This window comes from Girardinichthys multiradiatus, chromosome 5, assembly GCF_021462225.1.
Source record: "Girardinichthys multiradiatus isolate DD_20200921_A chromosome 5, DD_fGirMul_XY1, whole genome shotgun sequence".
Taxonomy (NCBI): Eukaryota; Metazoa; Chordata; class Actinopteri; order Cyprinodontiformes; family Goodeidae; genus Girardinichthys; species Girardinichthys multiradiatus.
Window position 1 is genome coordinate 51,639,305 of NC_061798.1, and position 19,287 is coordinate 51,658,591.

The following is a 19,287-nucleotide window of genomic DNA, read 5'->3' on the forward strand; positions in this document are numbered from 1 at the left end:
GGGCGTCCTGGACAGGAAGAGCTGGTGCCTATCTGCAGTAGTCATTGGGCGAGAGGCGGAGGGCGTCCTGGACAGGAAGAGCTGGTGCCTATCTGCAGTAGTCATTGGGCGAGAGGCGGAGGGCGTCCTGGACAGGAAGAGCTGGTGCCTATCTGCAGTAGTCATTGGGCGAGAGGCGGAGGGCGTCCTGGACAGGAAGAGCTGGTGCCTATCTGTAGTAGTCATTGGGCGAGAGGCGGAGGGCGTCCTGGACAGGAAGAGCTGGTGCCTATCTGCAGTAGTCATTGGGCGAGAGGCGAAGGGCGTCCTGGACAGGAAGAGCTGGTGCCTATCTGCAGTAGTCATTGGGCGAGAGGCGGAGGGCGTCCTGGACAGGAAGAGCTGGTGCCTATCTGCAGTAGTCATTGGGCGAGAGGCGGAGGGCGTCCTGGACAGGCCTCCAGTCCATCTGACGTCACTTCTGTCAGTCTGCCCCAGGGCAGCTTTTGCTACATTGTAGCTCACCACTGTCAGTGTGAACATGTGTATGAATGACTCACTGTAGTATAAAGCACTTTGGGTTCTCTGATGGTAAATGGTATCAAATCCCTAAAGAGACAAACAACCACACACACACCTATGGGCAGTTTAGAGAGACCAATTAAATGGTAAATGGAGTGAACTTATATAGCACTTTTCCAGTCATACAGACCACTTTACACTAGAGCCACATTCACCCAATCGCACTCACTAACGCATTCATACACCGATACACAACTTGAAGTTAAGTGCCTTGCCCAGGGGCACATCAACATATGGCAGGAGCTTTTGGTGCTTTTGTACATGAAGAGGTTGACATCCTGAAAATGAACAAGTAGACGTTTGATGGAAGTTTGCATTGTTTGCTTTATTCCACTGTTTTCTTGTTTTTTACAGTACCAGATATCTACCCTGTATTTACACGCTCAGCTGAAAAACGCTCAGAAAACTCATCTTCTGCTCACATCACAGCTACAACGAATCAAAGGCAAAGTCTAAAAAAGTCAACAACCTGCTTTAAAAATACAGCTGACCTCTTAAAGTGACAGTACGAAGAAAGTAAAGTTCTCCCATAACAGGACGGGGCGACGATAATGACAGTGGTAGAGGTTCGTCCTGTAACCAGTGGGTTGCCTGTTCGAACCCCCTCTTTGTTCATCTCAGTCATTGAGTCCTTGGGCAAGACACTTCACCCTCCTCACCTGGTGATGGTGGTCAGCGGGCCCAGTGGCACCTGTGTATGGCAGCCTCACCGCTGTCAGCGTGTGAATGGGTGGATGACTGATTGTAGTGTGAAGAGCTTTGGGGTCTCTGGGAACTTGATAAACGCTATACAAGCACAGGTCATTTACCATAAAATCGCGCTCCAACAGGAAGGAATCCAGCCCAGCAGCTTCTATCAGATTTAAGAAGGGAAGCAGCAACCATGAACTGCTGTCTTTCCCATTTTGAAGAGTGCCTAAGATAAATGTGCCTCTGTGCCAATCAATATTTAAACCCCAGTTTAGCCCAGCAAATTCAGCCCAATGTCAGAGCGTGAAGCTCAGAGAAATGACCAAAAAGCCAAGAGCTCAATCTGAGACTCTACAGGGCTTTGGTTAGCAGGTTAAAGGTCATGACACTGAACCAGTATGGCTGTTTGGAAGGGGTGAAGGAGAAAAATTCTTCTCTCTCCAAACAAGATGGCAGCAGGACTTAGGCTAGCAAAGCTGCATCTGGATGAAGGACAAGACTTCTGGGATAATGTCCTCTGGACAGATGAGACCAAAGTAGAGATGTTGGACCATAATGGACAGAATCATGTTTGGAGAAAACCAAGCACAACACATCTGCAAAAACACCTCACACCAACTCTTAGGCACGGTGGTGGAAGGATAATGATCTGGGCTTGTTTTGTAGCCATGTGACATTCAGTGGACCATGAACCTCTCTGTAGACCAACGTATCTGTCCAACAGCTGAAACTTGGACCAAACTGGGTCAACAGAACCATGATCCTAAACACAGCAGCAGATGTACAACAGAATAAAAAAAGATTCAATGTATCGCAATGGCCTAGTCAAAGTTCAGACCTCAACCTTATTGAAATGCCCTGATGGGACATTCCGAGAGCTGTGCAGAACCCTTAATTAACTCAAGCAACGTTGGAAGGAAGACGGATCCAAAGTTCCTCCACAACTATGTGAGCTACTGATGAAGTCAGACAGAACCGCCGCTGTTCTACAAACTGCTGGAGGAGGTTCTACGGGCTGCTGAGGGTGGTTCTACTGGTTGCTGGAGGGGGTTCTACATGCTGCTGGATCATGAGGTGGACTCAGCTTTTCTCATACGGTTCAGGTTTATAATAACGACATGGTAAAAAATGTTTTGGTTTCATTTTAAATGAAGTTCAGTTTTAGGTTCTGAAATGCAGGAACGTTACCGGTGGGTGTACTTTCTTTTTACTGTCACATTCATTTGGAGCATTAAATGTTAAATCTTTCAGCTCAGCTTGTCATTTTTTCAGTTAATACTGTTCTCTGTGCGGTTCTTCTCTGCAGGTCAGAAAGGATTGATCCGGAGTCCGGTTCCCAGCGGAGAGAAGGGGTTCACCTTCGCCCACATTAACGCATCATTGAGAGAAATCGCTGATTTATTGTCTTCCAGTAAAAACACCGGACCCTGAAAGAACCCAGAACGTCATGCAAACACAGCATCAGTGGAAACAGTCTGAGGAACCAAGAAACACATACCTGTATTCTGTGTCCGGTGAAACAGGACAGGTGAAGGTCTGAGTGGCTTGGCAGATTTGAGCCCGTCACATAATCGGCCCCACTCAGAACCAACGCAGCTGAGAGGGGAAGGAAACACGCTTCAGTGGGTCATCCTTCTACACAATGTGTGCAAACAGAACCAGTCAGAGAGCAGAATCTAGAGACTCAACAAGCTTCAACCCAGAGACAGTCAAAGGTCCTTCGTTTACCTCAGACGAATCCTGAGACAGCAAGTTTGTTCTCAGTTTTTCTAGATAACTGATCTTTAATTGATCCGGTTGAAGCTCTACAAACAATCTGGAAGTGTTCAGGGCTGGCTACCTGGTTCTGTTGGCAGGATTCTCCTCTCCAGGCAGATGAACTCTTCTCTTTGACTCTCTGATGGTGGACTGTTAACAGACACACAAGTAGAACCTGTTAGCCAACATTCAGTGTTGAGTACCGGCAGGGTGACAGCAGAGCATGGAGGACTGAACGGATTCCTTCACGTGTTAAACATCATGAGATGTTCTAGAAACACACCCTACTGATGGGGACAACATGGATCCCGCATCACTCCAAACGTCTGGCATCTTCTCTCCTTCAGCTGTTTCCCATTACTGCAACCTTCTGGACCAAAGACCTTCTGCTCCTCAGAGTGCATGCTCTGGCTTCTTCTCATCTAACTGTGAAAAGCCTGGGTGATCTTCTTCAGTCCTCCACCTGTGACATGGAATCTCATGCAGCGCTTTATAGAAGTATGTACACCCCTTGAGTCGTTACACATAATAGCTACAAACTACAGACCAGATCTGGTACAGTAGAGAAAAATAGTGGAGGAAGCAATTACCTTCAGGAGCCACTTTCTCTGGTCACTCTTGTTAACCAGAGTCCAGCTGTGTGTGAGTTCATCTGATTCTAACTGCAGATGTTCTGTTTCTGGCCTCAGAGTTCTTCAGAGAACATTAGAGAATAATCAGCATCATGAAGACCGAGGAACACAGCAGAAAAGTTCTGTTTCAGTTTAAAGCAGGGTTAGGTTCTACAACAACACCTCAAGCTTGGAACATCTCCCAGAGTTCTGTTCAATCCATCATCTGAACATGGAGAGAGGATGGACCACCTGCAGACCTACCAAGATGTGGAGGTCTAAACCTAAACTGACCGGCTGGGCAAGGAGAGCATTAATCAGATAAGCAGCCAAGAGGCCCATGGTAGCTCTGGAGGAGCTGCAGAGATCCACAGCTCAGGATGGATAATCTGTTCACAGGACAACTATTAGCCATGAGCTCCACCAATTTGCTCTTTATGGAAGAATTGCAACAAGGAAGACATAATTGTTAGAAAGCCTGAAGTCCAGTTTGTCACAAGCCATGAGGAGGTAGGTGCTCTACTCAGAAGATGCCCAAGGTGAACTTATTGGCAAATAAGCAAAATACCATGTGTGGAGAAATCTAACATCTGAACACACCATCCCCACTCTGAAACTTGGAGGTGGCAGTATCATGCTGTGGGACAGGGAAACTGGTCAGAGTTGAGGGGAGAATGGATGGAGCTACATCCAGGACAATCCTGGAAGAACAGCTGTTAGAGGCTGCAGAAGACCTGAGACTGAGGTGGAGGTTCAGCTTCCAGCAGGAGAACCACATTGAACATACAGTCAGAGATACAATAGAATGGTTTAGCTAAAAGCAAATTCATGCGTTAGAATGGCCTAGTCAAAGTCCAGACCTGAATCCAACTGAAATTATGTGGCAAGACTTGAAAACTGATGTTCACAGATGATCTCCACTAAAGCTGACTGAGCTTGATATGTTTTACAAAGAATGGACAGAAACATCAGTGTGTAGATATTCAAAGCTGGTGGAGACAGACCTAAAAGACCTGAAGCTGAAGATGGGTCTACAGCAGATATACTCAGGGGGATGGATAAAAATGTGAACCAGTTTTTTTAATTTCTATGGTTTTCTAATTTAAAACACAAGAAAACCATGTTCCTTTCATCATCATCATCATCACTGATGAAGATTTTCTTGAGTCCAGCAGGATATTAATCCTTGCAGCATGAAGGTCTCTGATGCAGTACCTTTAGGAAGCTTGAAGCTCATCTAAAGCGGCATATGTGGCCCTGCTGACTTTCCTCTGAGACGTGGCTGGTTTTCTTTGCTAAACTGGGAACTTTCTCAAAGTGTTTTTATCCCAAAACTCCTCCTCATCATTCAGATCAACTTGTTCGTCTCCTCCTTGGTTGCCGTGGTAACTACACTCAGCTCCTCTTCAACGTCTGCTTCTTCATGGTGACTATGTCCAACAGAGAAACAAGGAAGAAGCTCATCATCATCCTTTATGCCTCTGCTTCAGGTGACCTCCCTGATACTGCTTTCTTCTTTGGTTCTACTCATTCTGTTCTCTGTGATGTTGGTGAGATCATTCAGTGTTGTTAACCTACATGTTGTTCAATTGTGTGCACGCTCTCCATGCATCCAGCTCCACCGTCAGCTGTTCGATCTTCAGAGGAACGCACACCTCCCTCCTCTTCAGCAGCTGGCTGGAAGACACAAAGAAAAACCAGAAATCTGAATGAGCTGCTTGTTTCCTGAAGATCACCTACGAGACGTTTATCTACCTACATCTCTGAGTTAGAAGACCTCAGATTTCACCCCTAATCAAAAGCCACAGTAGAAGCAATCTGGTCTCACATGTGACTCAAAATCTGCGGAGTGGGGCCGTGTTTTTCCAAAGAGCGAGGAGACATTCCCTCTAAACTTCCAGCGTCTGATTTTAAAGCTCGTTAAACTAGTTTTCAGGGTTTCTGTGCTCCTAAAAACATGCGGCGAACTACAGGAGCATCAGGAAGATGTTAATGCTGTTGTCTGGACACATGAGGAGGCATATATACCACAAAACCAGGAAGATTGAGCTGACTGTGCAGCCAACTCCTGATGATCCAGATTGACAGGTGTTGTCATTTGTGGTAATTTTATTGTTCAGCAGGTGTTTAGCAGAGGATTTGATGTTTCTCTAAGATCTTTGTTTTGAGATCATTTTTAAATGAGACATGTCCACATCTTGTTGTTTACCTGAGCAGCTGTGGTATTTAAAAGTCCTTTCTGACTACAGATCTAACAGGATTGGCCTGAAAGTGATTATTGTGAAACAAGTTGAGTTAGCAATTTTGTAAGCGGCCAGTTGACAGCCAGTTAGCAGCCAGTTAGCAACCGGTTGGCAGCCAGTTAGCAGATAGTTGACAGCTGTTAGTTAACAGCCAGTTAGCTGCCAGTTAGCAGCTGGTAGCAGCCAGTTAGCAGATAGTTGACAGCTGTTAGTTAACAGCCAGTTAGCTGCCAGTTAGCAGCCAGTTGGCAGCCAGTTAACAGCTGGTAGCAGCCAGTTAGCAGATAGTTGACAGCTGTTAGTTAACAGCCAGTTAGCTGCCAGTTAGCAGCCAGTTGGCAGCCAGTTAACAGCTGGTAGCAGCCAGTTAGCAGATAGTTGACAGCTGTTAGTTAACAGCCAGTTAGCTGCCAGTTAGCAGCTGGTAGCAGCCAGTTAGCAGATAGTTGACAGCTGTTAGTTAACAGCCAGTTAGCTGCCAGTTAGCAGCCAGTTGGCAGCCAGTTAACAGCTGGTAGCAGCCAGTTAGCAGATAGTTGACAGCTGTTAGTTAACAGCCAGTTAGCTGCCAGTTAGCAGCTGGTAGCAGCCAGTTAGCAGATAGTTGACAGCTGTTAGTTAACAGCCAGTTAGCTGCCAGTTAGCAGCCAGTTGGCAGCCAGTTAACAGCTGGTAGCAGCCAGTTAGCAGATAGTTGACAGCTGTTAGTTAACAGCCAGTTAGCTGCCAGTTAGCAGCTGGTAGCAGCCAGTTAGCAGATAGTTGACAGCTGTTAGTTAACAGCCAGTTAGCTGCCAGTTAGCAGCCAGTTGGCAGCCAGTTAACAGCTGGTAGCAGCCAGTTAGCAGATAGTTGACAGCTGTTAGTTAACAGCCAGTTAGCTGCCAGTTAGCAGCCAGTTGGCAGCCAGTTAACAGCTGGTAGCAGCCAGTTAGCAGATAGTTGACAGCTGTTAGTTAACAGCCAGTTAGCTGCCAGTTAGCAGCCAGTTGGCAGCCAGTTAACAGCTGGTAGCAGCCAGTTAGCAGATAGTTGACAGCTGTTAGTTAACAGCCAGTTAGCTGCCAGTTAGCAGCCAGTTGGCAGCCAGTTAGCAGCTGGTAGCAGCCAGTTAGCAGATAGTTGACAGCTGTTAGTTAACAGCCAGTTAGCTGCCAGTTAGCAGCCAGTTGGCAGCCAGTTAACAGCTGGTAGCAGCCAGTTAGCAGATAGTTGACAGCTGTTAGTTAACAGCCAGTTAGCTGCCAGTTAGCAGATAGTTGGCAGTTGTTAGCAAACAGTTAGTTAGCAGATAGTTGACAGCTGTTAGCAGACAGTTAGCAGATAGTTGACAGCTGTTAGTTAACAGCCAGTTAGCTGCCAGTTAGCAGATAGTTGGCAGCTGTTAGTTAACAGCCAGTTAGCTGCCAGTTAGCAGCCAGTTGGCAGCCAGTTAACAGCTGGTAACAGCCAGTTAGCAGATAGTTGACAGCTGTTAGTTAACAGCCAGTTAGCAGATAGTTGGCAGTTGTTAGCAAACAGTTAGTTAGCAGATAGTTGGCAGTTGTTAGCAGACAGTTAGTTAACAGCCAGTTAGCTGCCAGTTGGCATCCAGTTGGCAGTTGTTAGCAGACAGTTAGTTAACAGCCAGTTAGCTGCCAGTTAGCAGATAGTTGGCAGTTGTTAGCAGACAGTTAGTTAACAGCCAGTTAGCTGCCAGTTGGCATCCAGTTGGCAGTTGTTAGCAGACAGTTAGTTAACAGCCAGTTAGCTGCCAGTTAGCAGATAGTTGACAGCTGTTAGTTAACAGCCAGTTAGCTGCCAGTTAGCAGCCAGTTGGCAGCCAGTTAACAGCTGGTAGCAGCCAGTTAGCAGATAGTTGACAGCTGTTAGTTAACAGCCAGTTAGCTGCCAGTTAGCAGCCAGTTGGCAGCCAGTTAGCAGCTGGTAGCAGCCAGTTAGCAGATAGTTGACAGCTGTTAGTTAACAGCCAGTTAGCTGCCAGTTAGCAGATAGTTGGCAGTTGTTAGCAAACAGTTAGTTAGCAGATAGTTGACAGCTGTTAGCAGACAGTTAGCAGATAGTTGACAGCTGTTAGTTAACAGCCAGTTAGCAGATAGTTGGCAGTTGTTAGCAAACAGTTAGTTAGCAGATAGTTGGCAGTTGTTAGCAGACAGTTAGTTAACAGCCAGTTAGCTGCCAGTTGGCATCCAGTTGGCAGTTGTTAGCAGACAGTTAGTTAACAGCCAGTTAGCTGCCAGTTGGCATCCAGTTGGCAGTTGTTAGCAGACAGTTAGTTAACAGCCAGTTAGCTGCCAGTTGGCATCCAGTTGGCAGTTGTTAGCAGACAGTTAGTTAACAGCCAGTTAGCTGCCAGTTAGCAGATAGTTGGCAGTTGTTAGCAGACAGTTAGTCAACAGCCAGTTAGCAGCCAGTTGGCAGCCAGTTAGCAGCTGGTAGCAGCCAGTTGGCAGATAGTTGACAGCTGTTAGTTAACAGCCAGTTAGCTGCCAGTTAGCAGCCAGTTGGCAGCTGGTAGCAGCCAGTTGGCAGATAGTTGACAGCTGTTAGTGAACAGCCAGTTAGCTGCCAGTTAGCAGCCAGTTGGCAGCCAGTTAGCAGCTGGTAGCAGCCAGTTAGCAGATAGTTGACAGCTGTTAGTTAACAGCCAGTTAGCTGCCAGTTAGCAGCCAGTTGGCAGCCAGTTAGCAGCTGGTAGCAGCCAGTTAGCAGATAGTTGACAGCTGTTAGTTAACAGCCAGTTAGCTGCCAGTTAGCAGATAGTTGGCAGTTGTTAGCAAACAGTTAGTTAGCAGATAGTTGACAGCTGTTAGCAGACAGTTAGTTAACAGCTGGTAGCTGCCAGTTAGCAGATAGTTGGCAGTTGTTAGCAGACAGTTAGTTAACAGCCAGTTAGCTGCCAGTTGGCATCCAGTTGGCAGTTGTTAGCAGACAGTTAGTTAACAGCCAGTTAGCTGCCAGTTAGCAGATAGTTGGCAGTTGTTAGCAGACAGTTAGTTAACAGCCAGTTAGCTGCCAGTTAGCAGATAGTTGGCAGTTCTTAGCAGACAGTTAGTTAACAGCCAGTTAGCTGCCAGTTGGCATCCAGTTGGCAGTTGTTAGCAGACAGTTAGTTAACAGCCAGTTAGCTGCCAGTTAGCAGATAGTTGGCAGTTGTTAGCAGACAGTTAGTTAACAGCCAGTTAGCTGCCAGTTGGCATCCAGTTGGCAGTTGTTAGCAGACAGTTAGTTAACAGCCAGTTAGCTGCCAGTTAGCAGATAGTTGGCAGTTGTTAGCAGACAGTTAGTTAACAGCCAGTTAGCTGCCAGTTGGCATCCAGTTGGCAGTTGTTAGCAGACAGTTAGTTAACAGCCAGTTAGCTGCCAGTTGGCATCCAGTTGGCAGTTGTTAGCAGACAGTTAGTTAACAGCCAGTTAGCTGCCAGTTAGCAGATAGTTGGCAGTTGTTAGCAGACAGTTAGTTAACAGCCAGTTAGCTGCCAGTTGGCATCCAGTTGGCAGTTGTTAGCAGACAGTTAGTTAACAGCCAGTTAGCTGCCAGTTAGCAGATAGTTGGCAGTTGTTAGCAGACAGTTAGTTAACAGCCAGTTAGCTGCCAGTTGGCATCCAGTTGGCAGTTGTTAGCAGACAGTTAGTTAACAGCCAGTTAGCTGCCAGTTAGCAGATAGTTGGCAGTTGTTAGCAGACAATTAGTTAACAGCCAGTTAGCTGCCAGTTGGCATCCAGTTGGCAGTTGTTAGCAGACAGTTAGTTAACAGCCAGTTAGCTGCCAGTTAGCAGATAGTTGGCAGTTGTTAGCAGACAATTAGTTAACAGCCAGTTAGCTGCCAGTTGGCATCCAGTTGGCAGTTGTTAGCAAACAGTTAGTTAGCAGCTAGGTTGACAGACAGATTTACAAATGCACATTTGCTCGCAGCATCTTTGTAACATGGATTTGTGAGGGATCTTTGAGCTGGAACACTGGAAGAGGGGTGCTGGTAAATGGGACAGATACCAACCTGTTCTTGACACTGTTCTTTAATGTTCCCACAAAACTCAGCAGCACATTTTGGTACACTCAAATTTATACAGATGATAAAGATCCCAGGCCTTCCAACCATCTCTGAGCTAACAGGAGATTTGGTCCTCCTGCAACGTCATTTTCCATATAGGGACAAGAACAATGAGCATTTTCACCATTTCACCAACAAAACTTTCTGGCATCCTCTTAAAATATGTAAAACTTGTAAATCTACAAGTTTTTCCTTGTTTCTAACTTCTGTAATTAAATTGATATCCATGATAAATTTGTACACAGTAATCATGACACCAATATATCTCGGTTTAATTTATTAATGTTAGGCTCTGCAGTCCAAGCAGTCTGTCTGGAGCCCTAAGTCAGCTATTAATGTTGCAGCTCGGGTTTTATTTTTGCTTAAATAACATTTTTATTCTTTTTTCATCATAAAGTTATTATATTCTGCATTAATTCAAGCCTGAGCAGCTCCAGACAGGCTGTATCCATCAAGAAAGACATGAACTGACTACAAACATGGAGAATAAAGACACCATATTTACTGCATTTAAAGATGTTAGTTCTTGTCTACCTGGTGTATTCATAGAGAGCAGGAACGATGCTGCAGTAGCTTTTTCTGATGGCAAGCAGACCTCCGATGTAACCACACAGGATCAACAGCTCGCTGCGGGCCCTACACACACACACACACACACACACACACACACACATTAAAAACAAAAAGATAAAAGACCTCATGCTTCAGTCCTGCTTGGTTGTTTTTCTGTGGATTCATGATTTTCTTCACACTGAAGACGCTTTTCTAAATGGTTGTCAGATAAGCTGCAGAGTTTCTCACATTAAAAGTGAATATTAAAGAAATATTTAAGGGTCGTAATCTGGAGAGCCACCAATGACTGGGTCCCTAAGGGCCAAGGAAGATTATTGTAGAAGGAGACAGGGCCCCTCTAGCCCCCCAGAACTTCCCATTAACACCAACAGAAACTCAAGTTTGCAGGTAAATAGATCCGTTCTAAAGGAGAAACTCAGATTAAATGTTCTTACTGGGTTAGCTTGGTCAGGATGAGGCGGTCGGTCCGGATGTAACTCATCAGATCCAGGATTGGCTGAACACTATCCACCGTCCAATCAGATCCAGACAGCTGTTCTGATCAGCAAGAACATTGAAGATGGAGTTTCAGAAAGTTATCAGAACAGAAATCTAATCGAAACATTTATCAAACATGTCAGAACCAAACATTTCCATCTTGTCGGTACCTTTCACGAAGTCTACCCCGATCTGCAAGGCATGTTCAGGTTCAGAGCTGAGGAGGTGGAATTTGACTGCAGAGAACAGATCTCCATCTCTCACAGCTTCTTCTGCCAAAGTTTTACATTCATCCAGTGAAGGAAGACCACACTAGCGATAATAAAATCAAAATTTAATACCATCACATATAGAGGTGGATGTTTACTGGGAACATTTTCTTATTGTGCCAACAATAAATTCTATTTGATGTTTGAAACCCTAAAAATTACCAACTTTTACCATTTTCTCCACAATTCTTTCCATAAGAGCATCAATAAATATCAATAAAATCAGAAATATGATTAAATGCAGTTACTGTGTGCTGTTTAGTGATAAAACTCCCACTTCGTTATGTAACTGGTGTCATGAAGAAGCCTGTTTCAACATGGGTGTGTTATTAAAAAGCAGTGTTGGTCTTTGTGTTGCTTTAACTGTAGCGACATGCAGTCAGTCATTCAGCTGCCTGAAATAGATAGAATTACGTCTGTACCGTCACCTTTATCGTTATCCCCATAAATACCACAAAACATGGTAAAATATTAGGTCCAAATCGCCTCTCCCTCATCTACGACAGAATATTTGGGCCATTTTAGGTAAAAGAAACAACAATGTGGCCACGGAGGAGTACATTTCAGCGAGTTTCGGAAGGTAATGAACTACCCCGTGGCCACATAATTGTTTTCATTTTATTTACAATGGCCCCGGTTCTCCGTCGCACTCATCAGATGTTCTGTGTGTTAAAGTCACTCACCCTCTCGCGCAGCTGGCTGATTTCTGCAACACTTCCTGGGTAAAATGCACACAGCTTGGCCAATAAAACATGGTTGTCAGGAATCATTTGCAGTAGGTCAGCTGAAAGCTCCCTGTGTGTGAAAACAAGATATTTTTGCAGATTTGCTCCTTTTTGACGAGATGCAGATCAAACAACGTAGAAGCTTTTGTGATATAACTGTAAAGTGATTAAACTGCATAGGAGCAGCTGGTCTGGAGGGGAGCTCTACCACGTTGGGGTGGTCATGTACTTCCTTGCCAACAGCTCGAGGCAATAAGCCGTGCTCTGATTGGCTGCCTCTCCCAGGACGAGTCCGACACATGCAGCCAACTCCAGCTCGTTTCCTCGGATCAGGCTGGCCAGGGCCAACTGGAGAACAGAACTCATAGTTCAGAACATCTCTGTGCCCTCAGTGCTGATGGAGACCTGCATGAGCAGGCGCCTACCTGGATGTTGTCGACAGCTAGGTGGCAGCATGCAGCCAGAACCGAGCACCCATCCTGGAAGTACCACTCTGCGAGTTTCTTACATACGTTATGAAGAAGACTGGGAAAAAGAGAGAATAAAGCCAAAGATTCAAGAGTTTAAACCTGTAATTCTGTCAGAAATGTGATGAATTAACTTTTATTGATCTTATTAGGTTTACCACAATAACAGTGTAGGTTTAAACCTCAGTCCAGCTCTCAGACGGACTCTCTGAGGGTAAACATTGTTTCTGGACTCTACCTGAAGGCTCCTCAGCATGATGTCTCAGGTGTCCCTAAAAACACTAGGGAATCTGAACAAATGCAGGACAAAGTTCTTGACTTATGAAGCCACCTCCAGCAGATGAACGTTCTCTGAAACTGTTTCAGCTGAATATTTTACTGTAGCTTTGTGTTTTTAGCAAACATCTCTGATGAGACCTGGTTGAACATGTGCAGCTACATTCAGGAAGATCTCAGTCCTCACAATCATTTCATTTAAAACATTAATATTTATACAACAGATTACCATAAAAACTAATAAGTTTTATGACATAAGAGTGTATTGTCAACACAGAAACTTTGTTTCATACATTCAGAATCGACAGCTTTGAGACCTCCTTGGTCGTAGTAAAACAGCTTTCTTTAAATAATGTGTTTAATTATTCCAAATAAGGTTAAACGTTAATTGATTCACAGCTTTTATAAAGGATTGTTCAAACTCCAAAGAGTAAGTGGGGTTGAGATTTCTTGCTATGCTCTCAACTTTAGTGAGTAAAATTCTTTGTAGCCACAAGTTTAAAATTGTTTTACAATTTGCCAGTTTGTTGTCCAGGTTTGTCAAATTTCTTTCTTCCCGTGGATCTTAACTTTCTGAATAATATGTGCAACTCTAGTCACAGGAACATGAAGCTGCTTGGAGATGATCTTATAACCTTTACCTTTAACATGCTTGTCTATAATTTTATTTCTAATCTCCTGAGACTCTTTCCTTCTCTTCCTCTGGTCCATGTTGAGTCTGGTACCATGTTACCAAACAGCACAGTGACTACCTGTAGCTCTATATATAGGCCCACTGACTGATTACAGGAATGTAGACACCTGTGATGCTAATTAATGGACACACCTTGATTTAACACGTCCCTTTGGTCACATTATTTTCAGGGTACCATCATTTTTGTCCAGGCCTGTTTCATGAATTTATTTTTTAAGATAATTCTGTTGAAGCATGTTTGAAAAACAACGTCTGACTTTCATTTGTTCATTTTCCTAGAATTTTTATTCATTATTACCTTTGTCAGATTCAAGTTATTTCTGTGACCTTTGTGGGTTTTTCCTTCATTAACTGAGGGGTACCAACAATGTTGTCCGTGTGTGTAGGTGATTTTTAAGTTTGCTTTGAGGTTCAGGCTCATACATTCTAGCCTGCCCACCCTATTTCCTGACGTACTGGTCTATGGTCTAAAGAGGGAGGATCCTGTAATCCCAGCATGCACTTTGCCCACTAGCTGTTAAAATAGGCTGAAACAGCTCCGCAGGAGGCGGGGCTTAGACTGAGCTCTGAACGGATCAGTCAAAGCCCTGTCCATATGGGCTTTGTTTCAATGTGAGGAAGACCATGTGTGGCGTGTGAAGTCAGGAAAATGCGCTCATTGCGTGAGGCTTGAAAGCTCCGTTTCAGCATTTAAAAAAGATTTAACATCAGCGCTGAGAGCTGGTGCCGACCAGCACTTTAATGACATTAAGTTATGAACCAGGATCTGGACTCTGCTGTGCCGGGTTACCTCTGGTACTGCTGTCTGTTGTCCACATCGTTGGTCGTGTGGCTGATGGAGGAACTCTGCGGAGAACGGATGTTCCCTTCACACGCTCCCTGAAAGCAGCAGGTTATCACACCTGAGGAACGTCCCATGAATGCCCCTGTCCTCCAGGTGTTTTATGCCCCCCTCTCTGTTACCTGTGCGATCAGTAAGGCTTCCAGCAGCTGCCCCCTGCTGGTGAAAAATGCTACGAGTTTTTTAATGTCTCCGGTGGCGATGCAATACGGGATGGCGTCATCGTTGTCCTCGGCCATCAGCTGATCAGCTCGTCTGCAGAAACATGACAAACAGGCTGTAACACAGATATACAGGTGTTTGCATTTAAATGAGAAAACTGACAGTACAGCACCAGAACAGCAGGGTTCTGGAAGATTTCATGTAGACATTCGTTGCCGATGAAGTCCTGGATTTCCAAACCAAAGATTTTTACTGTTCATTGTGTTTTATGAGTTATTGTCTAATTTAGGATGGACATCTTTTGCATCTTTGTTCCACATCGGAGTAAAACTGACTGAATGACATGTTGTGGTTTTGGTTTGTGAAAGGGCTGCACAGTGGTGCAGTTGGTAGCACTGTTGCCTTGCAGCAAGAAGGTCCTCGGTTCAACTCCTGGCCGCTTGCTGCATGGAGTTTGCATGTTCTCTCTGTGCATGCCTGGGTTCTCTATGGGTACTCCAGCTTCCTCCCACAGTCCAAAAACATGATTATTAGGTTAGTTGGTCTATTTAAATCGTGTGAATGTGTGTGTCTTTGTGTTGCCCTGAGATGGACTGGCGACCTGTCGAGGGTGGACCCTGCATCTCGCCCGTAGACTGCTGGAGATAGGCACCAGAACCCCAATGACCCTGCATGAAAGAAGCGGGTATAAAAAATGGATTGATGGATGAATGACCAGGTGAAGGTTTACCTCTGCATGAGTTTCTTCCAGTACTTCATGGAGACTCCAGGTGCCACAGATAAGGCTTTCTCCCACTGAAACAGACCCCAGTTCCTGTCAGTCACTTTCAGATAACAGAGACGTCTGCACAATAAGAACCACAGCTGTGTCCCACCTGTCCCAGCTCCACCATCAGCTCACAGTATCTCTGGATCTGCCCCAGCCTCAGATGGATCTCTGCTGCTTCTTTCAGACGCTCCTCTTTACTGGGAGCTCCAATTCCTCCTCCAAACTTCGACATCTTCACGATCGTCAGCTCCTGAGCTTCAGACTGAAGCGATAAAACAGCTTCATTATTTCAGTTTCATCTCCTGATGACCTCCAGAAGCTGCAGGAGGATCAAACCCTGAGAGGAAACTTGTTTTAAAAAGGTTTTAATTGTTTTATTCTTTACATCAAATAATAATAATAATCATAGTAATAATAATAAGCATAATAAAAGGACGTAAATGTCCTGGTCTCTAACCACTAGGCCCCGACTCTCCTCTCATTTTCATCCCTGAAGGGACTTAATCTAACATTAGAAATCTGAGTTTTCTAAGAGCATATCATCATTTTGGAGAACATCTAAAGTATTAATATAATTATTACAATGTTCATAATAGGAGCAACAGCCAGGAAAAATCATTTATTTATTTATTGATCATATTTATATTAATTTAGTTTATGTTCTTGAATGGCTCTGAGGCTATTCCTGCTTAAAAATGTATATTTCTGTACAAACTTGATTATATTGTTGTAAATCCATCCTTTTATTTATTAACTGAAATATTTAGTGCAGCCTCATATCACATGTGTTAACTTTGTAGTTTATTTTATTTTAGCAGCATTATTTCTGCCTGTTTTTGGTTTATTTATGTATTCAAATTTCTTTTTTATCTAATTTTGTTGTTTAATTAACTTTTTTCGTTTTGTCTGCAGAATGTTTAAAACATGTTTTATTATTTTTCAGCTTCAGACTACACAGTTTAACAGATTTTTAAATGATTTCAGTTTCTGTGGGAGAAATCTGGTTCAACATAACAGGATCTTCTTCACGTCTCTATGCTGCCCACAGCCATCAGCATCTACAGCGGCTCTTTAAAGAAACCTGCATAATATGAGCTACAACATTTCATTTCCTTTTGGGATTAATAAAGTATTTTTGAATTTGAAGAAATATTTAAAAATTAACCGCTGAAGATCGCTCCTAATTCCAGCCTCTTACCAGACTTTAGATCCTGTTTTTTTTAATACCTCTTTGTGATGTGATTGGCTGCCTGTCTAATGGGGGTGGAGCTTAGTCTTGGATTCAGGACAGGCCGAGGACACCTGAGCAGCTCACCGTTTTAAACTTGACCAGGTGTTTCATGTGCATCACTCCTTTACTGTAGCTGGCAGGCAGCAGCGAGTCGTCCTGACCGTTGATGACGAAGACCAAGTCCCACAGGTTACTGCTGCCCTCTGGAGGCTGAAGGTCACAATATACATGATGAAAACATCCTGCACAGAGAAACCTGAAGGCAGCGCTTCACACAATACACACTTTGAAAGTTTAAAAGAGCTTCATTCAGAACCAAAAGGTTTGAAGTCTGATCTAGAAAGCAAAGAAGGTCCCAGAGGGACCAAATCGTCTTCTTTTTGTACAGTTTCAAAGTTTTCTTAGAAACTGAATCAGAGAAGTTTCATGAATCCGATGGTTTTAACAGTTTTGAAAAATTTAAAGCTTCAGACATCGTCTTTTAGGTCAGAGCCTTTCCAGGCTGAAAGTGGAACACCTCGCTGATCCGAATAAGCTTAGACTAAAATCTTTGTCTCTGATTTTTTTAAAAATCTTTCACAGTTTTGTATGAGATTTCCTTCAACTCATCATCAGAATGTGCAGGAGTTGAAGTTACAGTAAGACACCAGAAGAGGGAGCTAGAAAGCTCTGCTCTGAATCCTCAGGACGTGAGCTCATGATCCCAATATCTGCTGCTGCTGCTTCTTACCCAGAATCACGCCACTCTGGCAGCACATTTAGGGTCTCTTCCTGGACCTTAAATAGTGATCCAGGAACACTTTTCCTTGAATTTATGACTAGATTTCATACAAAAACACATTGAAGGTCTGAAGTATTGAGAACTTGTTTGCATCAAAATGGCACTGGGATAATTATTCTGCTGAAATTTATCTTGCATTAAGTGAAGATTGAAAACTAAACTGGCATTCGTAGAATATAGATGATTAAATCAGTACAAACACAGAGTAAAATGGGTCTCACAACTACACAGGTTACATCAAATCAATGCAGAAACCGTGTGATGGGTCAAAGTGAGGGGGGACTATTATGAGTAAAATAGACGATATAATAGAAAGCCTCCAAAAAGCTCAAAACCTGCAATATATTTTGGACAAAGCAGCCATGTGATTATTTTGGTTTCTGTCTCTGATCGGATTCTGCTGATGGATTTAATCTGAAGTCATAGAAATTAATAAGTGCAAAACAATGTAAAACGTTAACTATTTTATACTGATGTATTAAACTTTGTTTTCATTTTCTTTCATTTAATTGAATTGATGTTGGAGGATAATTTCTTATTTAATGATGCCTTTTCTCCCAGTTAAAACTATTTATTGTTTTTTACTGGAAGATAAAATCAAACCTGACCTCTTCCTCACCAGCAGGGGGCAGCTGAACCCAGGACGTGGCCATTGTTGCCCCAGCAGAGTGAGGGTTTGTTTAAGCTGCATGTTTGCAGACCCTCTGCTGAGAGCACTGAGAAGGAGAACATGTTGGACATTTACTCACAGAAAAGCACTCAGAGAACCAGCGCAGCTTCTTGGTCCTGATGTCTCCGCTCAGTTTGTCCAGCTCCTGTTTGATGTCTCTGGACACTTTCCCACAGAGCAGCGGCGGCGAGCCGGGAACCATCGCTGTGTCTGCAGAGACAGACGACCCGCTGGGTCAGACCGGCCTCCAGGAGCCAGCTCAGCAGATCTCAGGTCTGCTCTCACCTGTGTTTCCTATGATCTTCTCCCACGGCTGCTCCGTCAAGATGTTCAGCAGCAGAGGAGAGATGAGGGGCGTGAGGGACCACAACCTGACCGTGCTGTCTCTGCTGCAGCTCGCCATGGTGAAGGGACGATTCTGATGGCACGTCAAACCTTCTCACACACACACAGACATGGAGGCCTTCAGAGATCTTTACAAATCTTTATAATATAAAGTCTAGCTGCCTGAAGGAAAATATGAGCAAACAAGAGCTGGATCAGGAGAAGAGTCACTGTACCGCCGACCCCTGACCCTAACAGAAGAAAAACACTTGAACAAGATCACATGTTGCTGGGCGTGGGGGTTCCTAACTGCGTATCTCACCATAGACATCTGCTCCGTGGTCGTAGACGGTATCCAGACATGTCCCGTCTCTGGTGTCCCACACCCGGATCGTGTAATCCCAGGAACCTGGAAAACAAACGTTCTGTCACTAAACACCACGGACTTAAAGTGAAAGTTAAATTAATATCTGTCAGGTTGCACAAAACTAATCATCCACAACATTATGACCACAAGGAAGGGAAAGGTGGTGGATGGATGGATGAACAGATGGATGGATGGACGGATGGATGGATGGACGGATGGATGGTTAGTTGGATGAACAGATGGATGGACGGATGGATGGATGAACAGATGGATGGATGGATGGATGAACAGATGGATGGACAGATGGATGAACAGATGGATGGACAGATGGATGGACGGATGGATGGACGGATGGATGGATGAACAGATGGATGGATGGATGGACGGATGGATGGATGAACAGATGGATGGATGGATGAACAGATGGATGGACAGATGGATGAACAGATGGATGGACAGATGGATGGACGGATGGATGGACGGATGGATGGATGAACAGATGGATGGATGGATGGACGGATGGATGGATGAACAGATGGATGGACAGATGGATGGATGGTTAGTTGGATGAACAGATGGATGGACGGATGGATGGACGGATGGATGGATGAACAGATGGATGGATGGATGGATGGATGGATGGACGGATGGATGGATGAACAGATGGATGGATGAACAGATGGATGGACAGATGGATGGACGGATGGATGGATGAACAGATGGATGGACAGATGGATGGATGGACG

General features: G+C 44.4%; 1 protein-coding gene across 8 annotated transcripts in view; it reads right to left on the bottom strand.

The window, feature by feature from the left end:
- Window positions 1–867: 867 nt before the first annotated feature.
- The window catches only part of wdr17 (WD repeat domain 17), a 33,287-nt gene continuing 14,867 nt past the window's right edge, over window positions 868–19,287 (bottom strand). For 3 of the 8 annotated variants that reach the window (XM_047364688.1, XM_047364687.1, XM_047364691.1), the window contains 18 exons: window positions 18,497–18,583; window positions 18,136–18,285; window positions 17,930–18,060; window positions 16,484–16,609; window positions 15,275–15,430; window positions 15,130–15,194; window positions 14,360–14,492; window positions 14,187–14,275; window positions 12,385–12,484; window positions 12,168–12,307; window positions 11,918–12,029; window positions 11,136–11,277; window positions 10,923–11,025; window positions 10,450–10,551; window positions 5,199–5,297; window positions 3,092–3,159; window positions 2,750–2,847; window positions 868–2,678 (listed from right to left, as the gene is read on the bottom strand). In XM_047364688.1, the coding sequence (XP_047220644.1) occupies window positions 2,559–2,678; window positions 2,750–2,847; window positions 3,092–3,159; window positions 5,199–5,297; window positions 10,450–10,551; window positions 10,923–11,025; window positions 11,136–11,277; window positions 11,918–12,029; window positions 12,168–12,307; window positions 12,385–12,484; window positions 14,187–14,275; window positions 14,360–14,492; window positions 15,130–15,194; window positions 15,275–15,430; window positions 16,484–16,609; window positions 17,930–18,060; window positions 18,136–18,285; window positions 18,497–18,583 (2,021 nt within the window). In that variant the 3' untranslated portion in view covers window positions 868–2,558. Of the gene's footprint in view, window positions 2,679–2,749; window positions 2,887–2,979; window positions 3,160–3,292; window positions 3,473–3,599; window positions 3,703–4,412; window positions 5,051–5,198; window positions 5,298–10,449; window positions 10,552–10,922; window positions 11,026–11,135; window positions 11,278–11,917; window positions 12,030–12,167; window positions 12,308–12,384; window positions 12,485–14,186; window positions 14,276–14,359; window positions 14,493–15,129; window positions 15,195–15,274; window positions 15,431–16,483; window positions 16,610–17,929; window positions 18,061–18,135; window positions 18,286–18,496; window positions 18,584–19,287 lie in introns of those variants that run through there. The other 5 variants (XR_007038189.1, XM_047364690.1, XR_007038190.1 and 2 more) reach the window with 5 other exon arrangements.